At 38.1% G+C, this 18637-nt stretch overlaps 1 protein-coding gene across 1 annotated transcript in view; it reads left to right on the top strand.

The window, feature by feature from the left end:
- Positions 1-18637, top strand: part of ADAMTS3 (ADAM metallopeptidase with thrombospondin type 1 motif 3) — a 219164-nt gene that overhangs the window by 17208 nt on the left and 183319 nt on the right. Inside the window, exon 3 of the mRNA XM_087826545.1 lies at positions 3595-4001. Within this exon, the coding sequence (XP_087682671.1) occupies positions 3595-4001 (407 nt within the window). The remainder of the gene's footprint in view (positions 1-3594; positions 4002-18637) is intronic.

Below are 18637 nucleotides of genomic sequence, written 5' to 3' on the forward strand. Positions count from 1 at the left end.
ACAAGAATGGGAAGAGTGGAATTGGAGGCATCTAATGTAGTCAGTCTTTTGAAATGTTTTGCTATAAAGGGGAGCAAAGTAATGGATTAGCTAGAGGTGAGTGTGGCATCACGAAGGGTTTTGTTTTGTTTTGTTTTGTTTTGTTTTTGTTAGAGATGGGAAATAAGGCAGTTTGTTTATTTGCTGGTGGGAATGACCTGGTGACGTGGGGAAACAGATAAGGAAAGAGAGACAAGACAATTGCTGAAACTGTTCTTGCAAGTGCGAGAGGGGCCAGGATGTGGTATACATTGGAGGGCTTGCTCTTAGGTAAGATTGCAGACAGTACATACATACCACGCCTGCACTGAAGCTGGTGGATTGTGGAAAATTCACTGTATCTGTCATGCTTAGGTAACTGGTGAGCACAGTGTGGCTTTACCGTGGCCCCAGCCCTCTGTGATTGTGAAACTTATGGCCACAAAACCCTTTGCAGACCCATTGCTGTCACCCTTCAGCCATCTCATCTGACAATAGAATAGTTTCATATATTAAAATTACACATGGGCATTATTTTATGAGTAGCTAACTTACACTTAAGTTAAATAGCTAATCCTTACTGAGTTCTTTGCATAATCTCTCAAAGACTGAGAATTTAAGAGCCTTTTACAGAAATCTTTGAAGCTACACTAGAGGGAAAATTGGTTGAGTGGCTGTGGGTAGGCAGAGCATAATCATTCCTGTGGCAGTTTTCCTTTATAAGTCAGATTTTAAATTAGAAGTTGACAGTAAGATGTTCCATCTATTCTGAAGTGAGTAAGAGCATAGGAGCATGATCTTCAGCTTCATAATGATCAGAATTGAAATTTTCCTTTGGCTTCTAGCAAGCTAGTGTCAGGCCTTCTAGTCCTGCTTTCTCATTTATAAACTAGGCATAGTAACACCTACCTACTGTGAGTGTTGGGAGAATTAGACATGATATATTCTCGAGCACAAAGCACAACCCAGTATTTATTCTGCTAATAAATGGCAACTGACTGGGTAGCTCCTGTGTCAGTTCATTAACTTGCTATCCAGGGGGAAGGTAGCCTGAGAGGTTACTAAGTACATCTTTTCCCTTGATTACCTTAATTTCCACCTGGAAAATGACTTAATCAGAGTTTAATTTCAGAGATGTTTCTTGCGAGCACATTTTAGGAATGATTTACTATTTAGCATTAGAGAAGGCAAAGCTCTATAGCAATACACCATCTTTATTTTGAATAAAAATTCAGAACGTGTTGTCTGACAGGGAAAATGGAGCTGGCCCAGAGAATCTGGAATGTATGGTTTACTGCGAGCTGTGAGGCTCTGGGTATCCTCCTGGGTGTGGAGGAGCCTCCCTGCATTCTCCTTAAAGCTTCTCATTCTCCAGTCACTTAATCCAGGCATCATATATTGGCTAGACTTTGGTTGTGTGAATTCCCTTCAGTGGAGATGGGAAATCCATACATTAAAATTAAGCATTGCTTTCTCCTTCCTATGAAACAGTAAGCTGATGGTTAGAGAAAGAATTATAACTGGGATTATTGGTGCAGCCAGATGCTAATGGGCCTTCGATAGTAAGTCAGAGTGTGGAGCAGCTTAGACAAAGCAAAAGTTCTCTAGTTACCTGCGTTACCACCTTAACACGCATTAAAAAAATTCTGCTGACGAGACCCTGGCGAGTACAATACCGTCTATTAGAGTATATTGGGAATACCAGGGTGAGTGGGGAGTTCTCCGCAAGGAATTAATTTGGGGTAAGCTTTGTCGGTCCACATTCAAGATCCCGATTCATCCTTTACTATGGGAACTTTCCCCTGCGTCACTCCACTCCCGTGATCCTTAAGTTCATTCCCTAAAATTTTGAGTTCTTTCCCTACACCAGAACTTACAAAAGTATTCACCAGAGGTTTGGTTGTAGGGAGGCCAACCCCTCCTGGGCGTGCAGTAATACCTAGTGTAGGTCCCTGACTGTCTCCCGGAGCACCTGCCATGCAGGGGTCACGCCGCTGCGGCCGAGTTATGCCCAGCGCTGGGGCCCGGCTCACTGTCCCCTGTGATAGCACAGTCCTTTCTCCTTCTCTGCCTAGTAAACATTTACAACCATGTTATTTTGTGCATCTTTTAAAGAGAGAGATTTTGTTTAAATCCCTTGGTCATGATAAGTGGCATCATGATTACAAACACGCACTCAAGAAATTTCCAAGTTGCAAGAGGACTTCATTTGTCTTCTGGTACTTCACACATCTTTTGAGGTATTTAAAAAGCGGGAAAGTAATGAAAACATAGTGCTTCTGTAAGGACACTTTCAGAAAGTAATGAAAACATAGTGCTTCTGTAAGGACACTTTCAGTAGAGTTATGGGTCTCAAACTCTACTGGATGACATGCAGCTTCTATAAGCGAACAGTGTTCGTGAACCGTGTAGTTCTTTCAGGGCACTTTCACGTACTACAGGCCTAGGCTTCGGCTGGAATTATGAAGGTGGGGAACTGCTTGATTCATGTTCTCAGATTTCCCCTTCCGTGCTTGCTTTCTTCATCCTTGCTGCCCCCTCATTTCCTTCAGTACCCACTGTCTTCTGCCTTCAAAATAATTTCTGTTAAGGGATAAATGGTTCATTTAGTGTGTTATCTTTCCCAAGGATACTTGCATTTTTGCAGACACAGTACTCACATTGGATAAGCTAGGGGAATTATGTTCTAATTATGAAATTCAGTTTAACATGGAAGTGGCCACCCATGTTTTCAGGTGGACCCCAAATACAGTTTCATTTTCAAATGACTGTCCCATCTAAGGAATACAACACAAAATGACAATGCCACTTGCTCTTGACTAACTAGTGTCTACATATTCAATTTATAGGTGATTATTTCTGCTTTTTTGCCTGTTTCCTCACTTTCTGAAAATGTTCTGTGATTTATGGGACATGACATGATGCTGCAGCTTGAGTATATGGGCTTTGGAGTAGCACTTGGATCCACATCTGAGCTTCACAGTTATTTGACCTTGGACACATACCCCCTGATTCTCAGTTTCCTCATCTGTGAAGTGTGATTGTTAGGGTTGTTATGATGGGAAAAATCTGCATGTACTACATTGTATAAATTACAGGCCATGTAGATGCAACATAAAGTATCTGTTGTAACTAGTATAAATTCTGTTCTTATAGGAAAAAAAATTAAAGATAAGAAAAATATTTTTTCTACATAATAGCAACTTTGGTAAAAGTTCGTAGCAGGTGTCAGTTAAGGAGTAATAAATTAATTGGGAACATGTCTTGATTATAAGCAAGCCAGGTATAGTTTATGGAAACTTAACATTCATGTTCTCAAATATACAAATGATATGAATATCCACTTTTTCAATACACTTTTTAAAAAAATAAAATATTCTTTGAACACAGAGTTGTCTAAGTGCTTTTGAGAAATGATTTGAGCTCTCAAAATGTAATCCTCATGAGATGATTCAGAAATACACTTCTTATGCAAGTTGAGGCGCAGCCTTATGAGTTGGGCCCTTTATGCCTGTGTTATGTCCTCCTGTGTTCTCTGTTGCACAGGGTCCTACAATTCTGTTTTCCACTCCACAGATTCACCGGTAAAGAGACAGAAAGAGTATGAGCTGGTGACTCCAGTCAGCACAGATTTGGAAGGACACTATCTCTCTCATGTTCTTTCTGCCAGTCACAAAAAGAGGTCAACGAGGGACGTGTCTTCCAACTCTGAGCAATTGTTCTTTAACATCACAGCGTTTGGAAGAGACTTTCATCTGCGACTAAAGCCCAACACCCAGCTCATAGCTCCCGGGGCGCTTGTGGAATGGCATGACATGTCTCTGGTGCCTGGGAATATGACCGACCCTCTTCATGAACATCAACCGGGAAGTGCTTCTGAAAGAGTCTGGAAAACACAGCCTTTGCAGACTAACTGTGCTTACGTTGGTGACATCATGGACATTCCAGGAACCTCTGTTGCCATTAACAACTGTGATGGTCTGGTAAGACTCATTCCCTCTTGTGTGTATATGTTTGCAGGTGTTTGGGAGTGTACCATGGCTTCAGAATGGTTTGGAAGGTAGAGGTGGAAAGGAAGCCTCATTATTATATTTTAAATTCAGGAAGAAGCAGTAGAAAACATTTTACTGTCAAAGATGTGTGCTTTGGCTCAATTTTGACATGAAGACATTATTCCAAGAAACAAAAGGCAGCTATTTTAATATTTTTTGCTTATGTTTTCACTCGTGTTACATTGGGGAATTTTATTTCCTTATTTCTTTCAAAGCATTCTGAACACTTTCTAAAGAAACATAGATTCCTCCAAAATGATAGTATTACACTTCTTATGTGGAAACTTTGGATATTTTCTTAAAGAAAGTATTTTGAAAGCATTCTTTCTCTTCCCCACAGAATGCTAAAATGGGAAATGAGCAGATCTTATGTCACAATTTGTTCAACTAGCATTACTTTGTGAACGCGAGATGTAGGTGTCCCTGTATGGTAGCTTTGGTTCATGTTTCTCCTTTATCTTCAAGTAAAATACCCACATATAGCTCTTTAGTTTTATGGTTGAATCCCATAGTAACTGACCCTTCTTTACACACTGGGCAGATGTGATGTATTTTTATTTGTTTTGTATCTCCAGATGTTATTTGAAAAGGGTGTCAATGTTTATGCCTTTTCCATCCACAGTTGACTCCAAGTCTTTGTTTAAAAAGAGCAACCATTTTTCCTTCTGTGGTTGCCAGGCTGCTGTTTCTTGGGAGCTCAGAGCTAACCCCTTTGTTTTGCCACTGCTTCTAAGAGTTCTCAGAATGTTCTTACATTCCTGCTTGTAATCTACCTTGGCTGGTCCTCCGCCAGTACTGGGAATAGTTTGCTATTGTCCTCTCTGTTCCTAAGACCAACCCGAAGGAGTTAGGATACCGCATGTTTTATCAAATACCGGTAAGCTCATTGTTTTAGGCATTATTTTTCAGTCTAGTACCACCTCATGATGTTCTGTAGAGTTTTAAAAGCCAGCCCAGAAAACCGAATAGAACATGTGTAGCAGGTTTGACTCTCCAAGTTGCATTCTGTTAGTTTAGGATCCACACCCTCATATTTGGGGCTGGAGCATGTTCTGGGGTTTGAAGACATGAGGAATCTCCTACATTCTTCTTCTTCTACATGAAGGTTCAATAGACCTGCATTAGCTAAGTCATTGAAGTTTAAAGTATTTACTGAGAGAGCTTGATTTAGTACTGCTAAGCTATAAATGGAAATATGTTATATAATAGGTACTGTTTTATAATAATTTTAAGTAAAATATGTTGAGTATAAAATTTAATTCAGCATTCTTTTTTAGATTTTTTTTACCTATAATATTTATTTTACTGATTTAGTTAGATATTTTATTACTTATTTATCATTTATTGTTGATAGTATTACATATGTCCCCCATTTTCCTTCCCTTTGCCTCCCCCCATCCAGCCCCCCCCCCCCCGGCCTTCCCCACACTATTGTCTCTATCCCTTGGGCTGTGTATAGATGCGTATATGTTCTTTGGTTAATATATTCCCATTCCCTCCTCCCCGTCCCCCCTGAGTCCTGTCAGTCTGTTACGTGCATCCATGCCTCTGGACCTATTTTGTTGTCAGTTTATTTTGTCCTTTAGATTCCATGTATGAGTGAGATCATGTGATGCTTGTCTTTCTCTGACTGGCTTATTTCACTCAGCATGATACTCTCCAGGTCCTACATGCTGTCTCAAAGGGTAAGAGATCCTTTTTTTTTTTTTTTTTTTTACAGCTGCATAGTATTCCATGGTGTAAAAGTACCACAGCTTTTTATCCACTCATCTACTTGATGGGCATTTGGGCTGTTTCCAGATCTCAGTTATTGTAAATAGCACTGCTATAAACATAGGGGTGCATATGTTCTGATTGGTGTTATGGGGTTCTTAGGATCTGTCCCAAGAAGAGAGAATGCTGGGTCATAAGGCATCTCCATTTTTAATTTTTTGAGGAAACTCCATATTGTTATCCATAGTGGCTGCACCAGTCTGCGTCCCCACCAGCAGTGTACCAGGATTCCCTTTTCTCCACACCCTCGCCAGCACTTGTGTGTTGATTTATTGATGACAGCCATTCTGGAAGGTGTGAGGTGATACCTCAGTGTAGTTTTAATTTGCATCTCTTTGATTATTAGTGACTTCGAGCATTTTTTCATATGTCTGTTGGCTATCTGTATGTCCTGTTTAGAAAAGAGTCTATTCAGGTCCTTTGCCCATTTTTGAGTTGGATTGTCTGTCTTCCTGGTGTTGAGTTGTATTAGTAGTTTGTATATTTTGGAAATTAATCCCTTACCAGATGTATCATTGGCAAATATGTTCTCCCATACAGTGGGTTCCCTTTTCATTTTGTTGGGGGTTTCTTTTGCTGTGCAGAAGTTTTTTAGTTTGATGTAGCCCCATTGGTTTATTTTTTCCTTTGTTTTTCTTGCCCTAGGAGATGTATTGGTAAAAATACTGCTGTTTTCTTCTAGGATTTTTATGGTTTTGCAACTTACATTTAAGTCTTTTATCCATTTTGAGTTTATTTTTGTGTATGGTGTAAGTTGGTCTAGTTTTATTTTTTTGCATGTACCTGTCCGGTTTTCCCAACACCGTTTATTGAAGAGACTGTCTTTACTCCATTGTATGCTCTTGCCTCCTTTGTCAAATATTAATTGATCATACTGGCATGGATCAATTTCTGGGGTCTCTGTTCTGTTCTATTAGTCTATGTGCCTGTTTTTGTTCCAGTACCAGGCTGTTTTGATTACAATGGCTTTATAGTATAGTTTGATAGCAGGTATTGTGATCCCTCTTTCTCAAGAACAAAGTTGTTGTGGCTATTGGGGGTCTTTTTGGTTCCATATAAATTTTTGGAATATTTGTTCTAGCTCTGTGAAATATGCCATTGGTATTTTAATAAGGATTGCATTGAATCTGTAGATTGCTTTGTGTAGTATGGACATTTTAATGACGTTAATTCTTCCAGTTCATGAACACAATATGTGCTTCCACTTGTTTGTATCTTCCTCTATTTCCTTTTTCAGTGTCCTTTAGTTTTCTGAGTATAGGTCTTTTACCTCCTTAGTTAAGTTTATTCCCAGGTATCTTATCTGTTTTTTGGTGCAATGGTAAATAGGATTGTTTTTTAGTTTATCTTTCTGAGAGTTCATTATTGCTGTAAAAAATGCCATTGATTTCTGGATGATAATTTTGTATCCTGCTACTTCTCCAAATTCATTTATTAAATTTAGCAGTTTTTCAGTGAAGTATTTAAGGTTTTCTGTGTACACTATCATGTCATTTGCGAATAACGACAGTTTTACTTCCTCCTTTCCGATTTGGATGCCTTTTATTTTTTTCTTCTTGTCTGATCACTGTGGCTAGGACTTCCAGTACTATGTTGAATAAGAGTGTTGAAAGTGGACATCCCTGTCTTGTTCCTGATCTTAAGGTAAATGCTTTTAGTTTTTGCCCATTAAGTATGATTTTGACTGTAGGTTTGTCATACATGGCCCTTGTTACGTTGAGGTATGATCCTTCTAGTCCCACTTCGCTGAGAATTTTTATCATAAGTGGGTGCTGGATTTTGTTGAATTCTTTTTCTGTATCTAATGATACGATCGTGTGATTTTTGTCTTTCAGTTTGTTTGTGATGTAACACGTTTATTGATTTGTGAGTACTGTACCAGCCTTGCATCTCTGAAATAAATCCCACTTTATCATGGTGTATGATCTTTTTAATGTATTGGTGGATCCAATTTACTAATATCTTGTTGAGGATTTTGGTATCTATATTCCTCAGGGATACTGGCCTGTAATTTTCTTCCTTTGTAGTGTCTGTATCTGGTTTTGGAATGAGGATAATGATGACCTCATAAAAAGAGCTTGGAAGTCTTCCCTCCTCTTGAATTTTTTGGAAGGTTTGAGGAGGACAGGTGTTAATGCCTCTTTGATTGTTTGGTAAAACTCCCTTGTGAAGCTAGCTGGTCCAGGGCTTTTGTTTGCTGGTAGTTCTATATTTTTATTACTGCTTTAATTTCATTAATTGTTATCAGCCTATTCGGGTTTTCCGATTCATCCTGATTGAGTTTTGGCAGATTGTATGTTTTTAGGAATTTGTCCATTTTACCCAGGTTGTATAGTTGTTCAAAGTATTTTGTTACAATCATTTGTATTTCTGTGATATCAGTTGTTTCTTCCTATCTTTCATTCTGATTTTATTTGGGTCCTCTTTGTTTCTTGATGAGTCTGGCTAAAGTTTCATCAATCTTGTTGATCTTTTGAAAGAACCAGCTTTTGGTTTCATTGCTCTTTTGTAGTTTTTTTTAGTCCCTATGTCATTTATTTCTGCTCTGATCTTTATTATTTCCTTCCTTCCATTTAATTAATCTGGGCTTTTCTTGTTGGTCTCTTTCTAATTCTTTTAGTTCAGTTAGATTATTTATTTGAGCTTTTTCTTGTTTCTTGAGGTACACATTAATGCTATGAATTTCCCTCTCAAGACTGCTTTCACTGTGTCCCATAGATTTGGGGTTGTTGTGTGTTCATTTCCATTGTTTCCAGGAAGTTTTTGATTTCTTCCTTGCTCTCATTGGTAATCTATTCATTGTTTAATAACATGTCATTTAGCCTCCATGTATTTGAATGTTTTTGATTTTTTTGTGGTAGTTGATTTCTCAGATCATGCCATTTTGATCTGAGAAGTTGCTTGATAAAATTTCAATCTTTCTGAATTCGTTAAGACTTGTTTTGTGTGCTAACATGTGGTCTGTCTTTGAAAATGTTCCATGTGCACTTGAGAAGAATGTATAGTCTGCCCCTTTGGGATGAAATGTTCTGTAAATATCAAACCCATCTGATCTAGTGTGTTATTTAAGGTCACTGTTTTTTTGGTGGATTTTTTTGTCTGGAAGATCTATGCAGTGATGTCATTGCAGTGATAAAGTTCTCTACTATGACTGTATTGTTGTTGATCTCTCCCTTAAAGCCCACCAAAAGTTTTTAAAAATATATTTAGTTGCTCCTATATTAGGTGTATATATGTTTACAAGAGTTATATTTTCTCATTGGATTCATCCTTTTAGTATTTTGTAGTGACCTTCTTTGTCTCTTGATATGGCCTTTGTTTAGAAGTCTGTTTTGTCAGATGTGAGTATTGCTACTCCAGCTTTTTGTTTCCATTTGCATGGGATATTTTTTTCCCCCATCCCTTCACTTTCAGTCTGTGTGATTGTTTTGTTCTTAGGTGGGTCTCTTGTAGATAGCATATATATGGGTCCTATTTATCCATTCAGTTACCCTGTGTCTTTTCACTGGAGAATTTAATTCATTTACATTTAAGGCTGTTAATTTTTTAAAAATTTATCTTCATTGTTGAATGTATTACTGGTGTCCCATTTCTGCCCTGCTTGACCCCCTCCACCCCGCTTCCACCCACTCCCCAGGCTTTCACCCCATTATTGTCTGAGTCCATGGATTATGCATATATCCATATAAATTCTTTGGTTAATCTCTTAAGTACTTGTTTATTGCCATTTTTTTTCTTTCTTTATGCCTATATTCCTTTCTCTCACCATTTCTTCTTGAAGCAGTCCCTTTAACATTTCTTGCAATGCTCGTTTGGTATTAATGTGGTGGTTATGTACTCCTTTAGCCTTTTTTTCTCTGGGATGCTCTTTTTTCATCTTCAGTTTTAAATGGCAGCCTTGCTGGATATAGTAGTCTTGGATCCAGGTCCTTGCTTTTCATGACTTTGAATACTTCATAACAATCCCTTCTGACCTGAAGTGTTTTTGTTAAGAAATCAGCTGACAGTATAATGAAAACTCCCTTGTAGGTAACTTTCTGTCTCTTTCTTGCTGCCTTTAAGATTCTTTCTTTGTCTTTAACATTTGTCATTTTAATTGTGATGTTTCTTGGTTTGGGTCTCTTTGGGTTTATCTTTATTGAGAGACTCTGTGCTCCCTGAACTTGTGTGACTTTTTCTTCACAGGTTAAGGAATATTTCTGCCATTTTAAAAACAGGTTCTCTATTCCTTGTTCACTTTCTTCTCTTTCTGGTACTCTGTGGTGTGGATGTTTTTGTTTCATGTTGTCCCAAAGCTCCCTTAAACTATCCTCCTACTTTTAAATTCTTTTTTCCTTTTCCTGCTCTCATTGGGTGTTTTTTTTCCCTTGTCTTCCATATCACTGATTTGATCCTCTGCTTCATTCAATCTACTTTTAATTCTTTCCAGTGTATTCTTGTTGGCAGATATGGTATTCTTCATTTCTGAATGGTTCTTGTTCATGGTTTCTATTCCTTTATTCATGCTGTTGTAGTTCCCACTAAGTTCTTCCATATCTCCCCGCAATGCCTCCCACCCCAGATTTTCCTTAGGGGACTCCAGTGTGCACTGCCCTCCCTCCACCTGAAGCCTTGGGTGAGTGGTTGCAAATGAAAATCTGTGCTCTTTTTTTTTTTTTTAATTAAATTACTTTATCTCTGACAGGCTCCTTGTCTCCCTTGTGGATGGAAGCCCCACCACCTTTCATGACTGGATGTTATGTAGGCTGCTTTTCTCAGCTCTGGTGCTCTGGGATGGGGAGCCCAGCCCGGGGTCCTGGCCTCACTCCTCTCAGGGAACCAACCCCCCACCCCTGCAGCCAAGATATCCCTCCTCACCCTTGGCCTGCTGCCTGTGGAAGCTGGACCAGTCCCTCTCTTGACCCTGTCCTTCCTACCAGTCTTGAGGTGGTTTCTGCCCTTCCTTATTAAAAGTCCCCTCTTCAGTCAGTTTTCAGTTGGTAATTCAAGATGAATGTTCCCAATTTAGTTTTATTTCCAGTTTGGTTTTGGAAGGAGGTGCAAGAGAGATCCACCTACTCTGCCGTCATCTTGAAAACCTCTTTTTTAGATTTTAAGCATAAAAAATATCATGTAGTTTTAATCTCTTCAACTAAGACTTGAAACTTGGGATATTGGCTTAAAAGTCAACATAAGGAAGGCAAAAGGCAAGGAAATAATTTTTATGGATTATCACAGTAATTTTTCAATCTGATTTTAGCAGTCAGTGTTATTCTTACTGTACATCTGAAATTAATTATAGATACAGAAATCTGGGTTAATAACACATTGTAATAAAAAGAGAAAAACAATATAAGTTGTGAGTGAACATTATTAGGTTTGTTTAATTTATAATTTTAAAGATATGGTATTAACTGTTCACATCTTGTATATGTAGATGTAGTGTATGTGCACGTGTGTGTGTACACTATACCACCAGTGTACACTACAGGTATTCATTTTTTTCCATTTACTGATCTAATAAATAAGTTAATTAAAAGGCATTTGTAGGAAGCCAGTTATAGGCCAAGCACTATTCCAGGCACTGTGAAATGGTAAAAGGAATAATCATGGTTACCATCCTCATGGAACTCAACATGTTAAATTTGCCATAGAATTTAAGTATCAAATTGTCTTTAAAAATATATATGTTTACATGTATATATGCATATATATGTATGTAACATGTACATGTGTATATACATACACATATGTAATATGTGTATATTCATATATATGTGAGTCATGTTTAAGTTAAAAACTGTAGTTAAAGGAAGTATTTTCTTGAGAGATTTTATGAATTGCAGTTTCAAACCAGATGAAAGTGGCCCAGATCTTCAGCTTGATCCAGAAAAAGGGTGGGTCTGGCCTGTAGCAAGCAGAACTGACTATAAGAATATGCATAAATGGAAGACTTTTCTAGAGTTTTTAGCTCACAGTAGCTATGGAGGAAGAGTGAAGATGATGTCAGGGAGAATAGCAGGGATATGGAGAGCAGGTCAACTGTGTGACTTTGAAATGGACAGTACTCTGAGACAGAATTAATTTATATTAAACAGAATGCTTTAATTAAAGGAAAAAGCGCTACTCAAAATGTGTCCACAGACTCAGGTTTGTGACAAGATAAATATAGAAAGTGAGACTATATATAAAAACTTTTATAGCAATTTGACAGTTATTGTTATTTGTGTTGGTTTTAATAAAAAAGGGGCTGGGGTTTTGTGTCTTGTTTATTTTATTTTATTTTTCTAGTAATTAGTATTTATTGTATTTTACAAAATTATTAGCCTGAGACCAGTTGGGAAGAAAATAAATTGTTTCTTCACCACAGATAGTTTGAAAAGCAAGCAATGACTCTTAGCTGTTTTTACCCCTCTGGACATCAGAAACTTGACTGAAATAGGTAGAGTTTCCTATTCCAGGTAACTGTGTGAACCGCTCATAGGAAAGGTACTTTCCTATGATATATCCAGAGCCATGGTCTACAATGTGATCTAGGCATAGACATGCTTAATAACTAAAATATATCCAGAGCCATGGTCTACAATGTGATCTAGGCATAGACATGCTTAATAACTAAAATATTATTCCTTGGGTTTCTGAAATCAGCATCAAGGTTTTCCACTCAATGGAACTGATAATGTTTCTCACCCAGTGTGACCAAGAACAATGTTCCTGTCTAGCATGACCTTTCTCTGTTCTTTGCCAAGATGACCATTTATGAGTGACTACTAATTCTTTACCAGTTACAACTTTATTCCTGCTCTTGTCTATTGCACTTACAGATAAGACTTATTGAGATGTTCAGTCACAGACTTGTCCCTGCATCCAATCTAGAACAAAGTCCTGCTTCTCTAGACCCTTCCCCAAATCGCCCAACCAAAGCCTAAATCCTGTTAATAGGTTTCCTCCCTAACACTTTCTTCCTGAGATGCTAATGGTTTCCTCTGCTGTTCATTCTCTCTCCATGCAACTTGTAATAAACCCAGCTTGTCAACTGCAGATGTGCTTCTGGTGGTTTTTGCCTAGAGGAATTGACATGCTTTACCTCTCTGCTTCTACATCTTGGAAGTGAGAGTGCAGTGGTCAGGAGTCATGGTGATGACAGACATTTCACACTCTTCTCAGTGGGAAGACACTTCTGGCTGAGAATCCCAGCTGAAAATAGATTTCTTTATTCCACAGAGCCCTGGCATTTGCTCTGTAACACCATTAAATCTCCCTTGCCAGTAGTGGCAGCTTGCAGTCATATTTTGTGGTCTACAAATTTGCCAAAATAAAGCATTGTTTGGTTAGTAGGCTTTATGTCATGTATTTCATAACATAAGGAAACTGGATTTTTCTAGGCTTGCTAGAACAATATTGCTTTGTTAATTCTCCTTGATTATCAGTAGAGGATACTGATTGGGAGTGGAAGAACTGACTGGTGATGGCTCTTTTGGGTGATGCAGTTCAGTGATTTCCTCATGGATTGATCAAGGGAGTTTTTCAAGAGAAGTTTTTCTAGAAAAGAAGCTTTTTTTTTTAACATTTGGAATCTTCTATCCAATGAAATCACTAGTGGTTATTTAATAAAATAATATGTAATATGGATAAATTCAAGAAAGGCCTGGTTAAAACAAGGCGGGATATGTTCTTCCTCCTAGTTTCTCTTCCTCCTGCCTTTTTCTCACTCCAGACCACTTGTGGGCTACCTGACTCATCTCGCAGGGATCTTTACTGTTAGGGCAGGAGGTCTTGGAAGCTTGAGGTTAACAATTGGGAACCACAAACAGAACCTTTTTTCTGAGATACCTGATATTCACATCTGGTTAATACTGGAGGCATTTTATGCTTTTTAGATTTGGGGCATCGCCAAATGAAGTCTTTGTGGACTACTGCTAATTTAGAAAGAACACAGCCTTAAGATTTCCCTGCCTTAAGGCTTTTGCTTTGGGATTTGGTCCTTTCAAAGACATGTTCTTGTCATGTCCATTTCAGTAAGTCTACCTGTAGAGGCATTAAAAAAAAGTATTTAAAAAAGTATTATGAGATCATATACCTGGGGTTGAGAGCCTTTGACCAGTGATTGTAAATACAGCTTAATCTGGTAAATGAAGTGTTTGATACTAAAGATAGATACAACTGTGTAGCTATTTATAATGGATTTAGAAAAGAGGGTTTTCCAGGGCTGATCTTTAGATGTTGACATTTGAACACCTGCTTTTATAAGAAGAGCCTGATCACTAACAGTGAGTCGCCTCCCACCTTTTCCTTCTGTGGAACAAGTCTATAGAAGGTGTCATGCATTTTATTGATGGGACAATAGGGAGATCTGTGTCTTCATGGTTTACATGCTGATTTAGGAGACCTTGAAGTTCTGAGGAACAAAGGATTGAAACCTTGTTTCAGCCTGAGGCCACCTACACCAGACATTTTTAGCAATGTAGGATTAGAAGCTCAGTGCCCTTAAGCCCTTTAATTTCTAGAAGTAGAAGGGAAGAAGCATCGGACATTGGTCCCTTCCAAAATGAAGAATGGGTGTGTCCTCCATGTTAATTAGTTTGGGAGAACCAGTTTGTGACAGACCTCATTGCTTCTTCCTTGAGATTTCGTCAAGCTGTAGCCTTATGGGAGCTGACAGTATTTAACTAGTTCTTGTACCTGCCCATGCCAGGTCTGGGCTGTTGGGTGCATTTCCCACCTTGCCTCCTTTCCTACACAGATAGGAAGCCAGTTTGTGCTTATCTGGGGTGAAGAGAGAAGGAAGGTTCTGCATAGACCTTGACCATTTTCACATTTCATATCTTATTTGCATAAGCCTGTGTCTAGCTTATTCCAAGGTTTTTGGCTGTATTTCTCTTGTGTGACTTAGTTGGTCTTATGCAAAAAATAGCCAAAGACATGAGCTTGGAATAAAGTAGGAAGTGAAAAAAAAGTCAGTAGTGTTTTCAAATTTTGAAAATATTTCTTTTTAATAGTTATTTTGTAGTTAATCTAAATTATTCATGTTCATGTTTGTTTACCACCTGTTCAGTGTATATTTGATTTACATCAATTTGATTATGATTTATTTCCCATAATTTCTCTGACTTTGATATAGTGAATTTTTAATTGTTTAAAGATGAGTTAAGAATTGGGGAAAAAGTAAATATGTATGGCAAATCTTTCTTTGGACATGGAAAACAGAGAAAAGAAGGGGAGGGGAAGTACCTGTTCTTCCGTTGTTGGCCAGGGAAGTAATGCTTCCTGTTCTTCTCACTGCCATGACAACCATGATTTCATTATAACTCCAATATTTATTTTTAAAGATACTCAAGAAATGCTTTAAGACCTGTGAAAATAGTGCTGAGCATATCTTAAATATCTACTTCTGGGTAAATTATCATTAAAACAAGAACAAAAGTACAGTGAGGTATTAATATAATGCACTGTCCGTAGTCATACTTTGAGGTCATGAAGTTCTTAGAAATTAAACCCACCCTCAAGGTTCTCAACTGCAAAAAAAGATTATTCATACAATTAATAATCTTTGTTTCTAGGAACACTGGACAAGTTATTAAAGCATTTTGAAGTACTAGGATATGTAAGGTGCTATACTGATTGCTGTGGTAAATAGTAAGGGAAGTCAGGTGTAACCTTTGTCAAGAGTAATGGAAATAAGATATGCAAAAGTAGAACCAAAGTGTAAGGCAGAATGTTTTAAAAGCTGTAAGTCTAGAATATGTAGGTGAAATGTGAAAGCTTGGGTGATGAAAAGATTATTCCTGGAAGGATGGTAGAAGGCTTCCCTGAGGAAGCAGTATTTGTGCTATTAAAAAGCTAACTATTTTTGTTAAGTAATTACTGATGGTGGCAGGGCTCAGGATGGGGCGGGATGGGGAGGATGAGGAGCCTCTGAGGAAGGGGGAGAGTTGTGTGGAGCTTCTCATGCAGTGGCCGCAGGAATAGGGGGGAAATGGGGTGAAGCTGATTTCATGAACTTTATAACATATAATGAATCCCTGGAAAGCTGAAGAAGTCTTACTTAGTATTTAACGGAATGTGGGGCCAATGATCCAAAAAGGAGAGAGAGAAAAGAGGGTGAACGTGTGGCTGATGCTGACAGGCCTGCGTGACGTTCAGGAGGAGAGGAGGCCAAGGCTTCCTGTGTTCTGATTATGTTGCTTTGTTTTCATAGGAAGTTACTCTGAAGTCATGAAGCCCTTTTCTCTGGAGTTTAAGGAAGTTTATCTTCAGTAACAGTTTTCTAGCATTTTCCCGCCAAATTTTATCTGAGACAGTTATGAAATTTGATTTTGAAAAATCTGACTTCTCCTATTATCTTGGTCTTTCAACCTTTCATGTTTGATCCATTAAGTGCCCTGTTGAGTAAACCTCTTCCCATGGCTATAATTTCTCCCATCTGAAATGTTTTCTTCACTTTCTTACTATAGTTACTATGTGTTCATATCCTTTATAGTGTCCAAGGAGTACTCCTTAAGTCATTTTAGTGATTTTTGTTTACAGTGCTTGCTATGTAGAAAGTAAAAAGTAGAGCATAAAGAGTAATTTCATCAACTTAACTCTCAAAACAAACAAAAATAACCCTATAATAAATGAGTTGATTTTGATATTAAATCCCACTTTATTTTTTCACTTTTAGTATCTATACTATTTATAGCCATGTGTATGCATATATATGGAAATTTATACATTTATTTATATATGTACACATGTATATGTATATATACATGTATATGTATATGTATATACACACATGTATATATGGAAAACCATAGAAAAGGCAGAAAATATCTATGTTTAATTTAATACTTTGATTCAGGACAAGTGACCGAGTTTGTTGTTGGGCCATGGAGTTGGTGGCAGAGCTAGACTGGCATGGGGATCTATTGACAACAAAGCACATGGGGTTCTGTTACCCCAGGCTGCTTTAACATGCTCCTCACAGTGTGGGCTGTTGACAAGGAAGCCATGGCGTGAATTAACTTGTATGTTTTTAATACTGTTAGAGAGAGAGATTAATCAGAAATGCAGTTGAAAAGGGAGATAGGTTACTATTGTCAGCCTACAACAGTGAAATTGCAAAAAAAAGGGGGGGGGATAAAAAAATGAATTGTGCTACTTGTTAAGGTAGTTAGACTTTGAAGATAGTAAATTCAGAGCTTTATAGTAAGGACAATCAATAAATACCAATGAAGAGGATCAGTGGCCAAACTATTGAGAGTTAGGATACTTTGGAAGAGTTCAGTTTGGAAAAATGTGAGTACCATTGTTGACAGAAGTCAGAAGTTTTATAAAATGGTTGAGGGAAATGGTTTATGTTGGGAGCAGTCACGGTGTTGGTTTAGAATCAGATAAACCTGGACTCCAATTCCAGTTCCACCGCTACAAGCCTTGTGACCTTACAACTCATTTAACCTTCTGGACGTCTCTTTCCTTCAGTAAAGCAGGGAAAGGGCTGCCCATCAGACCAGGGCCTCACCCCGAGTGTTAATGCATCTTTCACACAGCCTGGCTCCTAGGATGTCAGTGATTGTTACTACAGTCCCTTCTCTTTCTATCTGTAAATATTGTGATTAAGATTTTGTGATTAATAATAATGACGATTAAGTTTGCAAAGTAAGAAATACTGCAGTTAGTCAACCTAACCTGTGACCTGACTTGTGGAAAACTCAGTCTTCTCTGAAATGAGTACCTTGGTAAAAATCCTGTAATTTTCAGATCACCTTCTCCACCTGATACAGACAGAGCTCCTTTATCATCGCCATCTCTGTGGGGTAGTCCAGCCTCTGCCCTAAAGACTTCTAAGGATGGGAGACTCACTATTTTCCATCTTATTTATATAGATCTCTGCCACATGGAAAGTTCTTCCTGAGGTTGTACTTAGGAATATGAAATGCAAATATCTTGTTTCCCTTAGTAGATTCTTCAGAGTTGATAAAGATATAGTGACAGTGGTTCCCTCTTGCTCTTGTTGTTATTACAATACTTGAGTTTTACACAACGAACACTCGATCATTCAGCGCACCGTGCAGCAAACGGCTTCATATTTAGGACAAATTTCCCGTTATTAGTGGGGTATATTCTATACCCTGGCTAAAATGGAATTAACCAGACATAAGTTACAATTTTGACATTCCTCTCAGGCTTTTCGTTTGATCAAATATTTCACATTCTGAATCTCAGAGTGAGACATTCTGGGGACAGCGAAAAAGACCTCTGTGGCATTAGACTGTGTACCCTGTTCAGGGTCTCCTGACTCGCTCATCACTCCTCTTTCATTCGGTGATGGTGGTTAATATGCTATCTTACGTCCATTTGTTTTCCAGTCTAGAGCTTTTCATATAGCAAGGATTATGCATTTTCTGCAACTTTGTGGAAGCAGTTGAGGGAAATGGAGATAAAGGAGACATGGCGGTAGCTCCAACGACCAGAAAATCCAGTTTTGAAATTAAATGGCATTATCAAAGTGGTCTTGATGATTTTTTTTTTGATTAAGTGATAGGACTTCCCAGCCCCAATTTAAAATGCATGAGATTTCTGGAAGGCCTGCTTCTGTCTGGTGATGTCCCTAAGTGGAAGTTCTTTATAGATTGAGAGGACTGTGCTGTTAGATGCCAGGGTGTCATATGAACATAGTGGGACCCAATCTGAGCATGTGAAGCCCTAGAGAAAATGAAGAACAGCACTTAGTGAGAGATTCTGCAAATGTTAGCAACCAAACACAGTGGGAAACGTTTTATTTAGCATTATCTGTGAAACACTATGCTTTTAACATAGTGATTGGAATCTTG

This window comes from Miniopterus natalensis, chromosome 1, assembly GCF_054644295.1.
Source record: "Miniopterus natalensis isolate mMinNat1 chromosome 1, mMinNat1.hap1, whole genome shotgun sequence".
NCBI classification, from domain to species: Eukaryota; Metazoa; Chordata; class Mammalia; order Chiroptera; family Miniopteridae; genus Miniopterus; species Miniopterus natalensis.